General features: G+C 46.6%; 1 protein-coding gene across 1 annotated transcript; it reads right to left on the bottom strand.

Moving 5' to 3' along the window:
• Positions 1 to 3,116: 3,116 nt before the first annotated feature.
• Positions 3,117 to 4,710, bottom strand: LOC100191720 (5-pentadecatrienyl resorcinol O-methyltransferase). The gene is made up of 2 exons (NM_001137149.1): positions 3,644 to 4,710; positions 3,117 to 3,545 (listed from the first exon to the last, which is right to left on the bottom strand). Exons 1-2 carry the CDS (start codon positions 4,562 to 4,564, stop codon positions 3,213 to 3,215), a joined length of 1,254 nt encoding a protein of 417 aa, NP_001130621.1. The 5' UTR covers positions 4,565 to 4,710; the 3' UTR covers positions 3,117 to 3,212.
• Positions 4,711 to 22,783: the final 18,073 nt, after the last annotated feature.

The raw sequence follows: 22,783 nt of genomic DNA, 5'->3' as shown, positions 1-22,783 counted from the left end.
AGCCTGCACGACCTATCTAAAGCTGGCCCATGCCCTGCACTAGCAGAGTATGCCTAACACGAGCAGGCTTCTAGTCAAATATTTGTGCCACGTGCCCATGGGCCACATGGCGGCAGAGCGGGGGCCAAGAGTGCATGCTTGCCTGAAGACTTGGGCCCCTGCTGGGAGCCCAGATGGCATACGTGGAGGTACAGCACCCAATTATGGGGACCGACTAGCACACGTGGAGGTCTAGGACCCACTTGCAAATGTACGGATGGCATACGTGGAGGTTCGGCACTCACCTGCAGGTGTTTGGGTCTATGGTAGTGGTCCCTTAGCATTTTCATCCCTTGACACATGGCGACACTGGTCTTGTCCCCGAGCAGAGAGAGGGTCCAGAGGCCAATGGTCTGTCAGATAGATCCGGACCCATGAGCCCGGCTGCTCAGTTCCTTAGTACATGGTTACACGTAACCACACGAATATTTGGCCTTGACATAGTAGGAGAGGGTACCCTAGTTACGGGGTACTGTCGTACTGACAGTCATAAAAAACGTGTGTTATAACTTACGGGTGGACAAAAATGCCTTACCAGCCTCTAGGGACTAAAACGTAGGTGGCACGCACGAGACACGAAATTGCTCGTTCAGCCTACGAAATGTGTGTTATAGCTAAGAGTGGTAATGGATCGTGATCCAAATGTTTCTTCACAATTTGTTTGAGTCCTTAATTAACCTTTTAGTTCAAAATTGAATAGAAATAGAGCTCAATACTAATTCAATCCGATCCTAAACTTTATAGTGTAAAGTTTAGAGCCCATTACTACCTGTAGCTATAGCTCACGTGAGGCCAAAACCACTTTATCGTGCTCCAGGGACCAAAATATGGGTGGCGGAACGGAGGCATAGAAATGGTGTTCGGCTATGAAAACTTGTGTTGTAGCTCTCGAGAGGCCAAAAACTGGCTTATTAGTCTCATGGACCAAAACATGGGTAACGGACGAGAGACATTAAATCGTTGTTCAACGAAAAAACATGTGTTATGTCACGAGAGACCAAAAATATTCTTACTGGAACGTAGGAGACGGACCAGAGATATGAAGACTGTTGTTTGGTCGTGAAGACGTGTGCTATATGTCATAGGAGGCCAAAAATAGCCTCTCCGGCCTTATGGGATAAAAATATGGGTGAAAGACCAGAGACATGAAAATGACTATTCAACCATAAATATATGTTGTAGCTCACGGTCGAACAAAAATGCCTAACTGGCCATTGTGGACTGAAATGTAGGTGGTAGACTGACCATATGAAATTAGCTGTTTTACCATGAAAACGTGGGGAAGCCAAAAATTGCTTTATCGTGCTCCTAGGACCAAAATTTAGGTTAGGGAACTGAGAAATAAAAATGGTTGTTCGTCCATTAAAATGTGTGTTATAGCTCACAAGAGTCTAAAAATAGTCTTACCAGTTCGAGGGACCAAAATATGGATGGTAAACATGAGATATGAAATTGTTGTTCGACGATGAAAATGTGTTATAACGTGATGCAAAAAGAGTCCTACCGAGACAGATTGAAGACATGAAGAACAATGTTTGATCATGAAAAAACAGTCTTACATAGTTCATGGAAAACGACCGTACTAGCCTTAGGGATGAAAATATTAGTGAGAGATCGAAGATATGAAAATGACTATTCACTCATAAAAACGTGTGTTCACATTTTGCCAAAAAATGTTCTAGAAGATATGAAAATGACTATTCGGTCATAGAAACGTGTGCTCACATGTTGCCAAAAATGTTCTACCGCCCTTCGGGGACTAAAACATAGATGACAACGCGAAGATATAAAATTAGTTGTTCGACGATGAAAATGTGTGCTTTAGGCTGTCTCCAGTAACGTCCTCTAAATTTCATCATCTAAAACAATATTCTCTGTATTTTACAACACTATCTTAAAGTTTTCGTTCTCTACATCTTTTTCATCTCAACAACGTCATCTAAATTCAGTCCTCTATATCTAAGTGATAACAGAATTCATATAATATTCTCTTCGTCCTAGGATATAAGGCGTAACCACTTTTTATTCTTGTCCCACGATATAAGACATGCTCTCTCTATGCATACATACCATTACAAGTATCGCATGCCCTCAAGATTCACGAGTGTCTCCTAGCCACCAAGAACTGACTGTTAAGATGAAACGGTGGCAGTGCGGGAGTACTTCAACAAGAGATTTCACGTCTGATGGTGAGGCTGAGATCGCCGATGGCGGCACCGTTTGGCCGTATGTAGCGCCAGAGCAGGCCATGGCGAAGCAAGCAACCTTCTCACTAGATTTCACAGAGATGCCTTCTCACTAGATTTCGTAGGCGCCTTCTTAACTACAGTCCTCAAATCTCTACCAGAAAGAAACATAAGCGAAAGCCTTCGAACAAACACGAACCTGCTTCATTGCTCGGAGCAGGGGTGACGAGTGTGATGAAAACTTTTCGAGTGGCCGCAGAGTAAAGACGGAGACACGATAGCGAGCACAAAGAGAGACGCCACGTTTGGTGGGTGCTGGCATCGTCCACTATTTTACCGGAGCGTCCGCTTGCCTTGCTAGAGAGAAAAAAAAAGGAGACTAACTTACGCTAAATATACCGAACATAACTTTAGAAATAGCCTTAGCTCATGGGTAACGGAATAGAGACGTAAAAAGATTTGTTTCATATATATGGCTATAATCAAGATCATGTACGGTCTGAATTAACAATCGCCTGCGGTCCCGTTATTTTATTGGCATTTACAGCGAGCATCCATGGTTCCCAAAGTGATAACATGAGAGCGTGGGGATCGACTGCACGCACATGCATGCTTGTCTGCTCGACACGCCCTGCCATATATAGTGCCCGTGCCACAACGAGCCAGTCCCGAGTCCCGACTAGCGAGCTTAGTTTTCAATTCAGTAAAAACTAATTAGGATACAGCTCTATGATGGATCGAAACCGATATAATCAATCATGTAGTGGATGTTATTTTATTACTCCCTCCGTTTCGTTTTATTTGTCGCTAAATAGTACAAAATTGAACTATCCAGCGACAAATAAAAAGAAACGGAGGGAGTACATATAGCATGCATGGATCCCTGAGCATGGCAAACACACGTTCGATCACCACCACACGCCCAGCCACAACCACAACAAGCTTGTCGCGAGTGGCGAGCTTAGCTTTCAATTCAGTATACTAATTTTAATTAGGATAGAGCTCGATGATGGATCGAACGCCCAGAAGCGGCATAATCCTGTAGTCCTGAAACCCAGCCTCGGAGAAGATCTTCTTCCACTCCTGCTCGTCTCGCTCCACTCCGTTGACGCACATCATCAAGAGGTCAAACAAGATCTGCGTCTCTACGTGCCTCAAGTCCGACTCCGACGGCTCATCGTCCGCGGATCCTGATCCTGGTCCGGCCACCACCATGTCTATGATTATCACCTTCCCTCCCGCCGCTCGTGGGGGTATGGCTTGCTTGCAGTTCTTCAGTATCCTCACACACTCGTCGTCGCTCCAGTCGTGAAGAATCCACTGGACGGTGACAGGACAGCAATATTATATAGTGATAGAATAATGTCGTCGCGAGCTGGATCCGGCGATGGATCGAATCGGACCGGACGTACACGTACCTTGAGCAACACCGCGTCCGCCGGTGGGATGCATTGAAACATGTCACCGGCAACGTACTGGACGTTGCTGTCGGTGGTGCCGGCAGCTGCCTTTGCGACGACATGCGGGAGGTCCAGGACGGTGCAGCTGAGGTCCGGGAAGGCCGCCGCGATGGTGGCGGCAGCCCCGCCGAGGCCGCCGGCGACGTCGACGAGGGAGGTCAGGCCACGGCCGAACACCTCGTCGCCGCACTCCCTCAGCACGATCGGCATGAGGAAGGCGGTGTCCGAGGCCATGGCGTCGTCGAACGGGAACGCGTGGGCGTCGCGCTCGGCTCGCTCCCAGATCGTCTGCCCGCCGCACGCCAGGGCGAACGGGGACGACAGGCGGCCAGCCGGCTGCTGGTGCTGCCCATCATCCTGCGGCGGCTGCTGGAACTGGAACCACTCGCGCACGGCCCTGCTGAACGCGGATCCTCGGCAGGTTTCGAGTAAGAGCTGCACATAAACGGTCAGAGAAGGAGGAGGAGGCAGCTGCCTCGTCGTCGCCGTCGTCGAGCTCTCCTTCTCTCCGACGACGAGGAGGCGGGAGGCCGCCGTCAGCTTGTAGACCGGACCTTCCGCTTCTGCGCCACGCCTGCCGCCTCCATCTGACGACGACGCTGGTCGCTGGACGACGGTGAAGATGCCCGACACGGTGAGCGCGCGCATGACGCGGCGCAGGTCGCGGAGCTTGTTGTTGCACGGGTCGATCTTGATCCCGGCCTCCGCGAGTATCTGGGGAAGGGTGGCGGCGCCACCGAGGCGGTGGATGGCGTCGGCGATGCGGAGGTCCATGGCGACCGCGAGCGCGAGGGACTTGAAGAAGCCCAGGGACTGGTGCCAGAGCTGGAGCTGACCCTGGAGGAGCTCCTGACTGCTGTACTCGCCGAGCAACGCCATTCTTCTTCTTTGCTGAGGTGTTTAGCTTGTGGGTGTTTACATATATATAGTACTATCATCAGGCCCTGGTTGACATAGGTCCAACTCCAACTCCATAAATTTATGTTTCACTTCTACAATTCAGCTCAAGTAAGCTTCACATAAAGTTAGAGCTACTCAAGAAATGTGTTTGGCTAGGAGAGTACCCCTAGCTCTTAAGAGACGATGAGCGGCTGGCTCTGACTTTGGGCGCAGTGGCGGCTACGGCTGCATTGATTAGGCGTGGAAGTGCAAGGCGGCGCCGACGAGGAGGAAAGAAAAACGCTCGACGCCGCTCTTGTTCATCGTGCAAGAAAACAAACAGTTATTTATCCATATTGAAACAAAACATATGTCTGCACTACGAGATTTTTTAAAAGAAAATCATGTTCATTGTGCAATGCAAACATCCGTATTCGGCTGCGTCTGCATCCGTTGTGACTTGTGAGAGTAAAACACTGTAACTAGGATGGCTGGACTCCACGACACTGTTCACACCACCTCGCAATTGGGTCTGAACAACTGTATCACATGTCAGCACAATTATCCTCTTTTTTTCTTCTAAATAGACACATCCTTCCACAATCATCGCGAATCAAAATTTGCGATTGGGAGGTACGCATTGCAGCGGTCGGATCACATCTTCAAGCAGATCAAACACACTGCGACTGTGCAGGAACAAGACGCGACTTCGCAACCAACCGCCAGATGCCAATCGCAGCTAGAGATGGCAATGAGCCTGATCCTGATTCCTCGCGGAGAATTTCTCCATTAGAGAATCACTACCAGAATCCGAGTCTTTGCCGAGTGTTGGCCTCTTTACCGAGTGTCTTTTGTCGGGCACTCGGCAAAGACGGCTTTGCCGAGCGCCGCCCTCGGTAAAGTTAGGCTCTCGGTAAAGAGACTCTTTACCGAGTGCTGGACACTCGGCACCGGACCCCACTCGGCAAAGACACATTTGCCGAGTGTCAAACACTCGGCAAAGGAGGCTCTCGGTAAAGGGCCGTCAGCGGCCGTCCAAAAGTTGACGTCCGTCAGTCTTTGCCGAGAGCCAACGGTTGACACTCGGCAAAGGAGGCTTTGCCGAGTGTCATCCCTAAACACTCGGCAAAGTATATTTTTATTTTTTTTATTTTGTCTCCCAAACTTTTTGTGGTATGTTCCTACACTATGTAGACCTACATGTATCATTTGTGGACAATTATAACAGAGTTTTCAATCGTTAGTAGATTTAGTTCGTTTATTTCAAATTCTTCGGAAAATTCAAATTTGAACTGCAGGTCACTCGAAACTTGGAAAACCGTGCATGAAAAAATGATATTCATGTTACTTAGCATAAGTTACGACCGATTCCAGAAGCGTACCAGAAACTTCGAGAAACATGCTCACTAAACATGGCCGTGAACTTGGCATCCACATGTTTAAAAATTGTATAAAACACAAACAAAGTCAGAAAATCATGAAACTTGTCCACGTGTCATGATATCTTATGTACAGGCTGTGATAAAAATTTTAGAATGTTTGGAGAAAGTTGTGAGACACTATGTGTAGAAACCTAGAAGATCCACATTGAAACTCTATGATTTCATGTGTAGTCCTCTAGGTTTCTACACATAGTGTCTCACAACTTTTTCCAAACATTCTAAAATTTTTATCACAGCCTGTACATATGCTATCATGACACGTGGACAAGTTTCATGGTTTTCTGACTTTGTTTGTGTTTTATACAATTTTTAAACATGTGGATGCCAAGTTTACGGCCATGTTTAGTGAGCATGTTGCTCGAAGTTTCCGGTACGCTTCTGGAATCGGTCGTAACTTATGCTAAGTAACATGAATATCATTTTTTCATGTACGGGTTTCCAAGTTTCGAGTGACCTGCAGTTCAAATCTGAATTTTCCGAAGAATTTCAAATAAAAGAACTAAATCTACTAACGATTGAAAACTTTGTTATAATTGTCCACAAATGATACATGTAGGTCTACATAGTGTAGGAACATACCACAAAAAGTTTAGGAGACAAAATAAAAAAAATAAAAATATACTTTGTCGAGTGTCTAATTAAGACACTCGGCAAAGACAGCTTTGCCGAGTGCCAACTGCGTGGCACTCGGCAAAGAATAGGGAAAGAGTCTTTGCCGAGTGTCCCCTTGGCGACACTCGGCAAAGACAGCTTTGCCGAGTGCCAGCGATCTGGCACTCGGCAAAGTGTATTTTAAAATTAAAAAAAACCTTTGCCGAGTGCTAGATCACGGGCACTCGGCAAAGCGCCCTACATACCAACGGCCGAGCGCTTCTTCCTCACTCTCTCTCTCACTCACTCACTCAACCGCCGCCGCCGCGCCCTCGCCGCCGCCGCCGTGCCCTCCCTCGCGCCCGCGCTGCGCCGCCGCCGTGCGCCCGCGCCCGCGCCGCCGTGCCCTCGCGCTCGTCGTGCTGTGCCCGCGCTCGCCGTGTAGTGCCCGCGCTCGCCGTGCCGTGCCCCTCGCTTGCCGTGCTCTCGCCCTCGCCCGTCGTGCCCCTCGCCTAGCCCCTCGCCCTCGCCCGTGCCCCCGCCGCGCTCCTCGCCGTGCCCCCGCCCACCGCCCCCGCCGTTCCCCCGCCGTGCCCCCGCCCACCGCCCCCGCCGCGCTCCTTGTCGTGCCCTCGCCCGCCCGGCGCCTCGCCCGCGCCCCGTCGCCTCGCCCGCGACGAAACCTCCAAGGTGATTGCTTGATTTATGTTATACGTGTATGATTTATATGAAATGATTAGTTTTAATATTGAGTTAATTATATACGTGTATGATTAGGTTAATATGTAGTATTGTTGATTGCCGGCCATCGTGCCGTTGAATTATGCGTGGATGTCAGCCATCGTGCTGATAGTTTTATTTGCAGGATTTTGAAACCTCCCCGTGCAGGGGAGGTGCTGCCGAAATTTTCTGTTGCTAGGCTTCTGTTAGAGGATGGAGGACCGTGAGTGGATGTACACGGGTCGTAGAGGAAGGAACGATGTCACCACTGAATGGATTAGAAAGACCGATGATTTCGTGGAACGGGCATATGGCAAAGCTGCTAAAGGAGCGAGTCTAGTCCCATGCCCGTGCAGCAAATGTGACAACCGGAAAAGAAAACCAAAGAAGGCCATGGTAGAACATATTTGGAAGAATGGATTTACGTCGGGCTATACTCGGTGGATATTTCATGGTGAAGCGCATCGTACAAGAGAGGAGGTGTTGAGACAACGTGTCGAGGACTATGACGCGGATGCGGGGGTAGCGGATATGTTGAACGACTATCAGAAGGCACAGTACACGGGAGGATGTATGGATGACGAGCCAGAGCCGACTGCAAAGGCATTCTACGACATGTTCGACGCGGCAGAAGCCCCTTCACGGCCAGACAAAGGTTTCTCAACTGGATGCCATTGGGTGTGTAATGGCGTTCAAGTCGCAGTACAGCATGAGTAGAGACGCATTCGATGGCTTGTTGACGGTTATTGGGAGTCTGCTTCCGGATGATCACGTTATGCCAAAGAGCATGTACGAGGCACAGAAACTACTTCGTGCACTCAAGATGACATATGAGCAGATTCATGCTTGTCCGAAGGGCTGCGTGCTATTTAGGAAAGAATACGCGGAGGCAAAGTACTGTCCCAAGTGTAATTCGTCTAGGTTTATGGAGGTAGACTCTGGTGATGGACAGAAGAGGCAGCTCGACATCCCCTTGACAATCCTACGACACCTTCCGTTCATACCGAGGATCCAGCGTCTTTACATGACAGAGGAATCCGCGAAACAGATGACATGGCACAAAAATGGAAAACGATACAATCCTGACAAGATGGTGCACGCATCAGATGGTGAAGCATGGAAACACTTTGATGACATTCACCATGAGAAAGCCGAAGAGGCTCGGAATGTACGTGTTGCGTTGGCCACAGATGGGTTCAATCCCTATGGAATGAGCGCTGCCCCGTACACATGTTGGCCCGTGTTTGTTATCCCAATCAATATCCCCCTGGTGTGTGCTTTCAAAGGCAGAATATATTCGTCTCGTTGATAATTCTCGGACACCCGGGGAACAAAATGGGCATGTACATGGAGCCTTTGATCGATGAATTGGTACGTGCCTGGGAGGAAGGGGTATGGACGTATGACCGAGCTACGAAGACAAACTTCAGAATGCATGTTTGGTACCAGTACTCCATGCATGACTTACCGACGTATGGGCTATTCTGTGCCTGGTGTGTTCACGGTAAGTTCCCATGCCCAGTTTGCAAGGAAGCTCTTAGGTTCATTTGGTTGAAAAGGGTGGCAAATATTCGTCCTTCGATAAACATCGAAAATTTCTTCCTGCTGACCATCCATTCCGCCTAGACATCAAGAACTTTACGAAAGGTGTCGTAGTGACAGACCGCCCACCTGCAACGATGACTGGTGCCGAAATTCGTCAACAGATAGATGGGCTCGTGGCCAATACAGAAGGTGGTTTTGTGGGATATGGTGAGCAGCATTTGTGGACACATAAGTCTGGCTTGACTCGGCTCCCCTATTATGACGACCTGCTCCTTCCACACAACATTGACGTGATGCACACAGAAAAGAATGTTGCCGAGGCACTGTGGGCAACAATTATGGACATTCCTGATAAGTCAAAGGATAATGTGAAGGCAAGAGTGGATCTGGCAGCGTTATGTGATAGACCAAAACTAGAGATGAAGCCGCCAAGTGGCGGAAAGGCGTGGAGAAGGCCTAAGGCCGATTTCGTCCTAAGCAGGGCCCAGAGGAAGGAAGTACTTCAGTGGATCAAGATGTTGATGTTCCCTGATGGGTATGCAGCTAACCTGAGTAGGGGGGTGAACTTATCTACTATGCGAGTCTTAGGGATGAAGAGTCATGACTTCCACATATGGATTGAACGGATTCTTCCTGCGATGGTTCGAGGCTATGTCCCTGAGCATGTCTAGCTAGCGCTTTCAGAGTTGAGCTATTTCTTTCGTCAGCTTTGTGCAAAAGAGTTATCTCGGACCGTGGTTGCAGACTTGGAAAGATTGCCCCCTGTGTTACTGTGTAAGCTTCAGAAGATATTTCCACCCGGCTTCTTCAATCCAATGCAGCATTTGATTCTTCATCTCCCCTATGAGGCACGAATGGGGGGCCCCGTGCAGGGACGTTGGTGCTATCCAATCGAGAGATGTCTAAAGACTATTCGAAAGAAATGTAGAAATAAATGCAAAATCGAGGCTTCCATTGGAGATGCATACATTCTAGAGGAGGTCTCAAACTTCACAACAACTTATTATGGTGACAAATTGTCGAGTGTGCATAATCCACCCACTCGTTACAATGATGGCGACAATGAATCGAACCTTAGCATATTTCGAGGCCAACTCGGAAGCGCAAGTGGCTCGACCACCAAGACCCTGACACATGAAGAGTGGCGGCATATCATGCTATACGTATTGACCAACCTTGAAGAGGTGACGCCATACATGGAACAATTTCTTCATGAATTCTGGCGTCGATCAAGGGACCCCACTCCACAGGAATATGACGCTCTTCTTAGAAAGGGTGCGAGAAATGGGTTGCCCGATTTCATTTCCTGGTTTAAACGTAAGGTACGTGCTTAGTTTGTAAAAGAGATACGTCTTTGAACTCAATTTAGCGTCTTTTAACTTGCGAATACTTGCAGGGCCAAAGAGATCCGTCTATGAGTGCCGAGTTGAGACAAGTAGCCAACAGCTTTGCTTATAGGGTCAAGAAATATTCTGGGTATGACGTCAATGGATACCGTTTTCGCACAACACACTACGACAAAAGTTGGCCCAATCGGAAAACAACGTGTTCTGGAGTCTTTACGCCGGGCCTTGACAATGTCGATTATTTTGGACGAATCAAAGAAATATATGAGCTCAATTTTTATGGTTCCAAACCTCTTACTCCAGTGATATTCAAATGTCATTGGTTTGACCCTCAAGTGACGAGACGGACACATTCTAATCTTGGGATAGTCGAAATTCGACAAGATTCCACCTTAGCAGGAGACGATGTCTATATCGTGGCCCAACAGGCCACACAAGTGTATTATCTCCCATATGCGTGTCAAACGAAAGAACATCTTAAGGGTTGGGATGTTGTGTATAAGGTATCGCCGCACGGGAGGTTACCTGTTCCTAACGATGAAGATTACAACTTAGACCCGAACACATATGATGGAGAGTTCTTCCAAGAAGATGGGCTAGAAGGGCGATTTGAGATAGACTTAACTGAAGCTATCGGAATGGACGTAGATATTGAAATGGTTGTTGATGAGGAGGATGATGAGGTGCAAAATGATAATGACTTAGTAATCCTTGAAGGCAATGACATTAATGACGAGGTTGCGTCTTCCGATGGTGTTGAGATTGAAATGCTTGATAGTGATGATGAGAGTTATGATCCGGGTAACCCCGACACATATGAAGATTATTTTTAATCGATGTAATGTTATATGACTTTTTATTTCGCACCTGTTTTTAAATACATCTTTTTATATGTGCTTATTTGTTTACTCTTAATTGCAAGTTGTTGGACAAATATGGTGGGCGGTTTCCTGAGGAGGAGGAGGGGGAGGAGGAGTAGAACGGCGGACGATGCAGAGCAGGCAGCGCAGCAGCAGGCGGCGCCTCAGGACGACGACGACCAGCAGCAGGACGACGACGACCAGCAGCAGGACGACGACGACCAGCAGCAGGACGCCTCAAGTTCAGGCGGCTCTAGTTCGAGGAGCATCTACCTGCGAGGCCCCGCGAGTCTCCCGCCGCGTCCCATACTTCGGGACAGACAGCCGCTGATTCGGCCGGAAGGGGAGAGGTATGTAACTTTATGTTCTTCATTCTTGTTCATATTATGTGTTCAAAATCATAATATAAACTAATACTTTTTATTTATCACTTGGACAGGTCTTGGACGGTTTTGGATTATGCTGGGGGTCATCGTCGCCCCCCAATAACATCCTCGGCCTGCTGTGCAGGGAACACTTCCCTGGACTTGTGGAGTACGCCGGAGTGACGGGCCCAGCCTTCACCTTCGACCACTACGCCGTCGCCCCCGATGCAGTAGACCGGGACGACAGGGAATTCAGTAACAAGGCGGAGCGGGTGAAGCAAGAGCTGTGGGTAAGTCTTAGTATAATGTAAAATATGTCGCATTCGTTGCAAATTCTTGAAATAATGTATGGATACATCGTTTTTGTATGCAGGATTTCTTCAGATGCGATGCTGGATACGAGGCTAGGGCGGATGTGGTGGCCACCACGAGCTGTAAGAAGCTCGTCGTGGACATGCACTATGAGGCCCGCATCCAGGCCATCATCACCTACCACGGCTCCGTCCTTGGGGAGAAGGTGACCAAACCTCAAGCCCGAACCATGTCGTTGACCAGGGAGCAGTACCTGCAGGTAAAGTCATGCATGTTTGGTACCAGTACTCCATGCATGAATTTTATTTTATCTTCTGATATGCACTTTACGTGTTTACTTTGTAGATGATTCCACATTGGTGCGCCGCACATCCTCTGTGCTGGGAGCAGATGGTGGATAGGTGGTGTTCGGCTGAGTGGGACGAGGCACACATAGCTAGCCAGGAACGGCGTTTGATGATGCAAGTGTTAGAAATATGCCCTAGAGATAATCATAGAGATGAGCATATTTCTTTGTATCCATGATATATATATTGCTTAATTGAATATCCATGGAAGGCACCTTGTATTGATTAGCAATTATGTGAATTGTTTGTGAGATTCTTTACTTATATGGTTATTCTAAATGATGTCCCTAGTCAGAGTCGATGACTAGCACATGTATTAGTTGATGACTACATTTCACAAGTCATGAACATGGAGATGTTAAATTAATAATGTGGGCGCATGTATGACATGAGGCTGGACCGACCCAACGTGAGATATTGTAATATAGTTCTCTTCTTGCAACATGAATACTGTATCCTTAGACCTGAGATTGTCGCATGTTCTCAAGATGTGAATTGACTTACTTAGGGACTATCAAACGCTATCCCGTAACTGGGTAGTTATAAAGGTAGTTTTGGGTTTGTCAGGAAGCATGCTATGAGGCATGGTCAGTCAAGATGGAATTTGTCCCTCTCTTTGTGAGAGAGATATCTCTGGGCCCCTCGAGTGATTGGATCAAGAAATGCATGGCCGTGCTAGGGTTAAGAGTTAACCATTAAAAGGATTCCAATTCACAGTATCGAGAAAGAGAGGTCAGCTTAGAGCCAGACCAAATATCGTGAGACAAAGGGAACAACATGTACTTAATGTCGCAATGGTTCGTCTGATATGATCTTTACGTACACATAGGAGTTGACATGTCTTGCTAGAGGCCGCTGTCAATTATTGGGCCAAGTAAGAGTACTCGGGCTATGTCTATTTGTACGTGAACCTATAGGGTCACACACTTAAGGGGAAGGAAGCCTAATTCGGATTAGATCCGAAATTAGACTGGGCTTTAGGGTTAATGATGGGCCTCGGCGTCAGAAGCCCACCATAACGCCTATATAATGAGGGGCGGGGGCGCGGTTAAGGATAACCTAATTTGCCACCAGCGAACTAACAGCCGCCGCCCACCTCTCGCCCTCGCCAAGCCGCCGTCGCGAACCTAGCAGTTCGGTACGCGGCGCTTCCTCCCTGTACGTGTGGATACCTCGGAGGTGCTACATCTGGAGCACTTGGGCGAACCGTGCGAGGACGTGAAGGACGCCGGCGACTGCACGGCACTGCTCGACGCGTTCGTCTACATCGAGACGTCTTCCGCTGCTCTGCGCGTCTAGTGGTAATTCCATGACCTATAACCGCAGTAGTTCTTGGTATTATGGGGATGAAAATTTTTTGTTTTGCGCTAGCGTAGCCTCCCCGTAATCCTACAGCAAGGCCCCTCCCACCACCAAGGCAGCCGGAGCCTGGGCCAATATGTCGAAGCATGGGTACACCACCTTTTTTATTTAGATATATAGCACTAAGTTAGATATTATTTCTAACTATCTCGTTGGTTTTCGTTGCAGTCGGCGTCACATGGTGGCAGGCCTTGCTCCACCTTCTCGGCTTATGCTATGGCCCATAAGGGTAAGGCGACGTCCGACGTCACCTACAACCCGGATGACAGGCCCGAGGCCTACACCAACCCCGCCGTCTACAGCCGCCTCCATGACTACACCGCTATGGCACAGGAGGTCCATGGCCCAGACTATGATCCGAGCACCGAGCCGATCGACCTCGATGACTACACCGCCGTGGCTATCTGTTGTAGTGGCGAACGTATAGAAACGTGTTTGTCTAACCTGTTTTTTGCAGGACATGTGATCGGTATGGCTATTGTGTATATGATGCATGTTAATAAATTATTCATGACCTGCGTGTCGTGACCAGGGCAATACGGCTGGAGCCACATGTATTGTCCAAATTTAATGTTATGACCTGCGTGTCAACATGTGATGATCCAAAGCGTATATGTAATTTGTTTACCAGCATACGTTAGATAGGTCTTGAAGGACTCATCACCTGGAGGATGGCATATCTATATCATGGAGATGGAGATCATCGTGATGGACAGATTATTAGAGATGGGGATCACCATGTGACAGCAAGCCATACCGAATCACAACTGTTGTGTGAATGCCATTCTTATTGTTCTACTTGTTTATATTGCATATATGTCTTTGCGTGCGATGTTATAAGTAGGACGATCCCTCATAAATGTTTAAGCTTTAATGCCTCTCCAAACCTTGCACTATCATAAGTCTTGTACAATTGGTGGTGGGTCGATGAAATTAGGGTGCCACCAGTTTTCCTTGACTAGATAGGTTTGTATCGGATACGAACTGCAGAAAGGGTTGGTTAACTTAAACAAAGTCAGCTTAATGGTTAAGGACTTTGAGGCATAAGGTTGGGAGCCGAGACATAGAGATGTCACCCAACAACAGGAGTCATATATATGATATGATTAGCAAGGAGTTGCTTACCGATCTACCTTGTCTTCTAGCGGTGATGCTAAAGCTCACTAGTAGACTTGTTAGTTGTGGGTTCTGAATCACTAAGTATCAATCGAGGGATATTGATTTTAGTGGGAGTAGACTATTAAATGTTTAATATGATTTACTCTGTCATGGATATTTTTGTCTTAGTATTTTGCATTATTTTGTTGTAGATGGCACCTAGCACACCAACATTTACTTTGCGATCAATTCTTGAAAAGGATAAGTTAAATGGAACAAACTATACGGATTGGATCCGTAACCTGAGAATTGTTCTCAGGGCTGAAAAAAAGGAAGACGTTCTAGACACCCCACTGCCAGAGGATCCTGGTGAAAATGCAACTGCTGCAGCTAAAACCGCTTACAAGAAAGCAATGGATGCTAATCTTGAAGTGAGTTGCCTAATGCTTGCTTGCATGGAGCCTGAGCTCCAGATGCAGTTTGAGACAAACCATGAGGTGTACGATATGATCGTGGCGCTCAAGGATATGTTCCAGACTCAGGCTAGGACTGAAAGGTTCAATGTGTCCAAAGCCTTTCTGGAATGCAAGCTAGCAGAAGGCGCAGCAGTTGGGCCACATGTAATCAAAATGGTTGGTTACAGTCAGAGGTTGGAGAAGCTAGGCTTCCCAATAAGCCAAGAGTTGGCCACTGACTTCATTTTGGCATCTCTTCCGCCCAGCTATGGAAACTTCATCACGAACTACCATATGCATGGGGCGGAGAGGGGCCTCAATGAACTATGTGGCATGCTGAAAACAGCAGAGGGGGACATAAAGAAAAGCGCTGGCAGCAGCGGCCATGTGATGGCGGTCCAAAACAAACCCAACTTTAAGAAGAAGGGTAAATCTCAAAAGAAGAAGGGCAAGGCAAAGGATACAGTATCCAAGCCAAATCAAAAGCCCAAGGCTGGACCAGCTGCAGATGCAGAGTGTTTTTATTGCAAAGAACTTGGTCACTGGAAAAGGAATTGCAAGCAGTACTTGGCCTCTATTAAGGATCGCGGCGGTAAGGGTACAGCCGCAGCAGGTACACTTGCTATTCACATTACAGAAATTTTTCTTGCTGATTCTTATATTAATTCTTGGGTATTTGATACCGGATCGGTTGCCCATATTTGCAATTCGATGCAGGGAATGATAAGAAGTAGAAGCGTGAAAAGAGGAGAAGTTGATTTCCGGGTAGGCAATAATGCAAGAGTTGCTGCGTTGACCGTCGGGACGATGCAACTCCACCTCCCATCAGGATTTATTTTGGAGTTAAATAATTGTTATCTAGTTCCTAGTATGAGTCGAAACATTATGTCTCCTTCATGTTTGATGAAGGATGGTTATTCATTTGCGAGTGAAAACAATGGTTGTGTGATCTCTAAGAATGGCATGTTTGTGGCTTTTGCATCCATTATGAATGGGTTATTCATTTTAAATCTTGATGACGCACCTATCTGTAATATTAGTGCTAAAAGGCCTCGGCCTAATGATTTAAGTCCTACCTACATGTGGCACTGTCGTTTGGGTCATATAAGTGAGAATCGCATGAAGAAGCTTCATTCTAATGGGCTTTTAACTTCGTTTGATTTTGAATCATACGAGACATGTGAAGCTTGCTTACTTGGTAAGATGACCAAGGCGCCCTTCACGGGTTTACCGGAGAGGACGTTAGATTTATTGGAACTCATACATACTGATGTGTGCGGACCAATGAGTACGACAGCTAGGGGAGGATTCCAATACTTCATAACCTTCACTGATGATTTTAGTAGATATGGGTATGTCTACTTAATGAAACACAAGTCTGAATCCTTAGAAAAGTTCAAAGAGTTTCAGAATGAAGTAGAAAATCAGCGTGGCAAGAAAATTAAAGCACTGCGATCAGATCGTGGTGGTGAATATTTGAGTCATGAGTTTAGCAATCATCTAAAGAGTTGTGGAATTGTTCCACAGCTTACGCCGCCTGGAACGCCTCAGAGGAATGGCGTGTCTGAGCGACGTAATCGGACTTTATTGGATATGGTTCGATCAATGATGAGCCAGTCGGACCTACCTTTGTCGTTTTGGGGATACGCTCTAGAAACAGCAGCTTTCACACTAAATAGGGTACCGTCTAAGTCCGTAGTTAAGACACCATATGAGATGTGGACTGGGAAGACTCCCAGCTTGTCTTTTCTGAAGATTTGGGGTTGTGAGGTTTACGTCAAGCGACTACAGTCGGATAAACTCACTCCAAAATCGGACAAGTGCATGTTCGTGGGATATCCAAAGGAAACTTTGGGATATTACTTTTACCACCGGTCAGAGGGCAAAGTGTTTGTCGCCCGGAACGGTGTGTTCTTAGAGAAAGAGTTTCTCAAAAGAGAGAAAAGTAAACAAAAGGTGTATCTTGAAGAAGTTCAGGATGAGCCAGTGGGACAAGATTCAACAAGCGATGCTAATGTAGCAGAACAAGTTGAGACGTCTATGGCAAGAGAAACACCACCACAACCACGAAGGTCAGCAAGGCTTCGCGAGGCACGAGGAGAAGTGCTATTGTTGGGCAATGGGGAAGTGTTGTTGTTAGACAACGACGAACCTGCAACATATTCAGAAGCGATGATGGACCCAGATTCCGAGAAATGGCATGTCGCCATGAGATCCGAGATAGATTCCATGGGAGAAAATCAAGTTTGGAACTTGGTTGACCCGCCTGATGGTGTTAGACCTATAGAATGCAAATGGATCTATAAGAAGAAGAAAGACATGGATGGAAATGTTCACATCTATAAGGCTCGACTTGTTGCAAAGGGTTTTCGACAAGTTCAAGGAGTTGACTATGACGAGACATTCTCGCTAGTAGCGATGCTTAAATCTATTCGGATCATTCTAGCTATTGCCGCATATTTCGATTATGAGATTTGGCAGATGGATGTCAAAACAGCTTTCCTTAATGGAAACCTTGATGAGGACGTGTATATGATACAGCCCGAGGGTTTTGTCGATCCGATCAATGCTGGAAAGATATGCAAACTTCAGAAATCCATTTATGGGTTGAAGCAAGCATCTCGGAGTTGGAACATTCGTTTTGATGAAGTGATCAAAGGGCTTGGTTTTCATCAGAATGAAGAAGAAGCTTGTGTTTACAAGAAGGAAAGTGGGAGCGCTGTTGTATTTCTGATCTTGTATGTGGATGACATATTATTGATTGGGAATGACATTCCTATGCTGGAGTCCGTCAAGGCTTCACTGAAAAAGAGTTTTTCTATGAAGGACTTAGGGGAAGCAGCATATATTTTGGGCATAAGGATCTATAGAGATAGGTCGAAGAGGCTTATAGGATTAAGTCAAGATACGTACATTGACAAGGTTTTGAAACGGTTCAACATGGAACAGTCCAAGAAAGGTTTCATACCTATGTCACATGGTAAACACCTTAGCCAGATGCAATGTCCTGCGACGGCTAATGAGCGAGAGCGCATGAGTAAGGTACCATACGCCTCAGCGATTGGATCAATCATGTATGCCATGATAAGTACACGCCCAGATGTTTCATACGCTATAAGTGCTACGAGTAGATACCAGGCTGATCCAGGTGAGGATCACTGGACAGCGGTAAAAGGCATTCTTAAGTACTTAAGAAGGACTAAAGATATGTTCCTGGTATATGGGGGTAAGGAGGAGCTCGTTGTAACTGGTTACACCGATGCTAGCTTCCAAACTGACCCAGACGAGTTAAAATCGCAATCAGGTTTTGTGTTCACAATAAATGGTGGTGCTGTTAGTTGGAAGAGTTCCAAACAGGAGACTGTGACTGATTCTACAACAGAAGCCGAGTACATTGCAGCTTCTGAATCTGCGAAGGAAGGTGTTTGGATAAGAAAGTTCCTCATCGAGCTTGGTGTGTTTCCTAATGCATCTAGCCCATTGAACCTCTACTGTGACAACAATGGGGCTATTGCGCAAGCTAAGGAGCCAAGGAACCACCAGAAAAACAAACACGTACTGCGGAAGTTTCACCTCATACGGGAATTCATTAGGCGGGGTGAGATAAAGATATGCAAAATACATACGGATTTGAATGTTGCTGATCCTTTGACAAAACCTCTTCCACAACCTAAGCATGAGGCACACGTGAGATCTATGGGTATTAGATATCTTCTAGATTAACTCTAGTGCAAGTGGGAGACTGTTAGAAATATGCCCTAGAGATAATCATAGAGATGAGCATATTTCTTTGTATCCATGATATATATATTGCTTAATTGAATATCCATGGAAGGCACCTTGTATTGATTAGCAATTATGTGAATTGTTTGTGAGATTCTTTACTTATATGGTTATTCTAAATGATGTCCCTAGTCAGAGTCGATGACTAGCACATGTATTAGTTGATGACTACATTTCACAAGTCATGAACATGGAGATGTTAAATTAATAATGTGGGCGTATGTATGACATGAGGCTGGACCGACCCAACGTGAGATATTGTAATATAGTTCTCTTCTTGCAACATGAATACTGTATCCTTAGACCTGAGATTGTCGCATGTTCTCAAGATGTGAATTGACTTACTTAGGGACTATCAAACGCTATCCCGTAACTGGGTAGTTATAAAGGTAGTTTTGGGTTTGTCAGGAAGCATGCTATGAGGCATGGTCAGTCAAGATGGAATTTGTCCCTCTCTTTGTGAGAGAGATATCTCTGGGCCCCTCGAGTGATTGGATCAAGAAATGCATGGCCGTGCTAGGGTTAAGAGTTAACCATTGAAAGGATTCCAATTCACAGTATCGAGAAAGAGAGGTCAGCTTAGAGCCAGACCAAATATCGTGAGACAAAGGGAACAGCATGTACTTAATGTCGCAATGGTTCGTCTGATATGATCTTTACGTACACATAGGAGTTGACATGTCTTGCTAGAGGCCGCTGTCAATTATTGGGCCAAGTAAGAGTACTCGGGCTATGTCTATTTGTACGTGAACCTATAGGGTCACACACTTAAGGGGAAGGAAGCCTAATTCGGATTAGATCCGAAATTAGACTGGGCTTTAGGGTTAATGATGGGCCTCGCCGTCAGAAGCCCACCATAACGCCTATATAATGAGGGGCGGGGGCGCGGTTAAGGATAACCTAATTCGCCACCAGCGAACTAACAGCCGCCGCCCACCTCTCGCCCTCGCCAAGCCGCCGTCGCGAACCTAGCAGTTCGGTACGCGGCGCTTCCTCCCTGTACGTGTGGATACCTCGGAGGTGCTACATCTGGAGCACTTGGGCGAACCGTGCGAGGACGTGAAGGACGCCGGCGACTGCACGGCACTGCTCGACGCATTCGTCTACATCGAGACGTCTTCCGCTGCTCTGCGCGTCTAGTGGTAATTCCATGACCTATAACCGCAGTAGTTCTTGGTATTATGGGGATGAAAATTTTTTGTTTTGCGCTAGCGTAGCCTCCCTGTAATCCTACAGCAAGGCCCCTCCCACCACCAAGGCAGCCGGAGCCTGGGCCAATATGTCGAAGCATGGGTACGCCACCTTTTTTATTTAGATATATAGCACTAAGTTAGATATTATTTCTAACTATCTCGTTGGTTTTCGTTGCAGTCGGCGTCACATGGTGGCAGGCCTTGCTCCACCTTCTCGGCTTATGTTATGGCCCATAAGGGTAAGGCGACGTCCGACGTCACCTACAACCCGGATGACAGGCCCGAGGCCTACACCAACCCCGCCGTCTACAGCCGCCTCCATGACTACACCGCTATGGCACAGGAGGTCCATGGCCCAGACTATGATCCGAGCACCGAGCCGATCGACCTCGATGTGCTCATGAGGGTCGGAGGAGGCAAGAGACATGGGCGGTACTGGATTGCCGACGGGGCAATCGACTCGTCCTCCACTCCCACTCTGTCTCAGGTGAGAGCAAGGAGCACGGGCTCGAGTCCAGCCATACGACCTCGACACGACAGCTCACAGCATCGCATACAGCAACTCGAGGTTAGTGCTTCTGTAACTCGTCCTTCCTTGAGTTATATACCTACTCTTTGAGTTACTATAACGTTGGCTTGTAATATTACAGACCCAACTAGAAGAAGAGAGGAGGGAACGTCACGAGATGGAGACGAGGATGATGGCGGAGCGGGAGGCGAAGCGCCGGGCAGATCATCAGAGGATGGCGGAGATGTTCCAGTACATGCAGAGCCTTGGCGCCGCACAGGGCATCGCTCCGCCACCTCCATTGTTCCCTCCAGTTGACCCTGCTCTCTTCCACACTCCTGTGAGTATCAAAATTGTAGTTAGATGTTTGTAATGCATCTGGTATAACACATGCAATCTCTTCTCTGTGCAGGGCCAATCTGGGGCGGCATCCAACAACCCTCCGGAAGGGTTCAGCCCAACGCAGCCCCGGTCAAACCGCCCACCTCCATGAGTGTTGTGTTTTCATTGTGTTAGACTTCAGAACTTATGTATAATACTTATGTCTGTGTTTGATACTTATGTGAGAGCTTGCGACGTTTGAGACTTATGTTTGTGTTTAATACTTGTGTTGAACACTTATGTTTGTGATGGATATTTATGTTTGTGGTGACGGTTTTATGTTTGTGTTGGCTATTTATGTCTGTGATGATATCTGTGATGTATATATGTGATATATATGTGATATCTTATGTTTGTGTGGATGGAATACAAAAAACAAATAAAAAAGGTATATACTGGTCACTTTGCCGAGTGTAACACTCGACAAAGAGGCGCTTTGCCGAGTGTCAGGGTCATAACACTCGGCAAAGAGCATAGACCTGGGCATCGACTTAGGTTCTTTGCCGAGTGTTATGTCGCTGGCACTCGGCAAAGATGGATTCTTTGCCGAGTGCTGCCTGTAAGACACTCGGCAAAGATAACTTCTTTGCCGAGTGTCACCAGGGACACTCGGCAAAGCCGCCGTCTCCGTCACCCCGGCGCCGTAACGGCCGCTTTTCTTTATCGAGTGCTCTCTAGCACTCGGCAAAGAGGTTTGCTGAGTGCCCGAGAAAAAGCACTCGGCAAAGAAGGCTTTGCCGATGCACTGTTTGCCGAGCCTTTTTTGCCGAGTGTCACACTCGGCAAAGCCTTTGCCGAGTGTTTTTAAGGCTTCGCCGAGTGCTTCAGGCACTCGGCAAAGCGATTGATTCTGGTAGTGAATGAGGATGAGGATGAGGGGGGAATTTCTCCATTAGAGAATAGGGATGAGGAGGATTCTTTCACCACGAGTACGTAAATGCGGAAAAATCTTTTCCCGACGAGTAAACGGAGACAGGGATGTGAAAGAATTTACCATCATCATTTCCTGCGAGGACCTGTTAAATTTACATATGATGATGTTTTAATGTAATATATAATGATAAAAATAAATAATTACTTTACTAGTTATATGCCCGTGCGTTGCTACGGTTTCTATATATAAATATTCGATCTGATCTAGTTGCTCACTTTTACTGTTGATCATTAAGCTTCTTACTTATCTTTAAAAATGATTGCCATCAACAAGAGCATGAATACCCCATAACCCTAATCATCTTTTACTGTTGTGGCCTAACTTATCTTGTTTCTATAAAATACATGTTAGTCTTAATAGCCTTATTTTGTCATTAATCATTGACATTAAACTAAGGGCTACATCATTTCATTGTAATGAAATGAGACCAGGGATTTGTTCCAAAGTATGTTTGTAGCACACGCCAAAGAAATTTGTAGGATTTGAATCGTATTCCTTTTGAACAAAGAATTACACATCCACAGATCCTACGAAATCATGTTGGGTATAGTTTGTTCCAAAGAAATTTTAGGGAGAATAGAACATGATGTCTTCCAATGTTTTGTTGTGTTTTGCGCTTGTTATGGTTACGGCAAACGTAAATTTCTTATTCTTAAAATCCATACAGGGTTGGTAATGCTAGCTAATTTCCCGTGTGCAAAAAAAGTGCGTCACCAGCTATATTTGGTTTTTGTGCAAATGGGCGACCAAGTCGTGAGAGAATGTGGCTCAGGAAATCGTGTACATGCATCAAAAGTCTCAGGCTTGCAAGAAATGGATTAATCTTCGCATAGCCGAAGCAAAAACTCACCACACAACAAGGTTTGACTCCAAGGTGAAATCGCTTCAAAATAAGCACAGATGTTTCGTACCGGCTCATTGGTGTAAAGAAGAGGTTCCATTAACACTTGATACAACGATTTGTTACATTAAAAAGT

Source organism: Zea mays, chromosome 4 (genome assembly GCF_902167145.1).
Source record: "Zea mays cultivar B73 chromosome 4, Zm-B73-REFERENCE-NAM-5.0, whole genome shotgun sequence".
Classification (NCBI taxonomy): domain Eukaryota; kingdom Viridiplantae; phylum Streptophyta; class Magnoliopsida; order Poales; family Poaceae; genus Zea; species Zea mays.
This window is presented reverse-complemented; position numbering and strand designations above follow the sequence as displayed.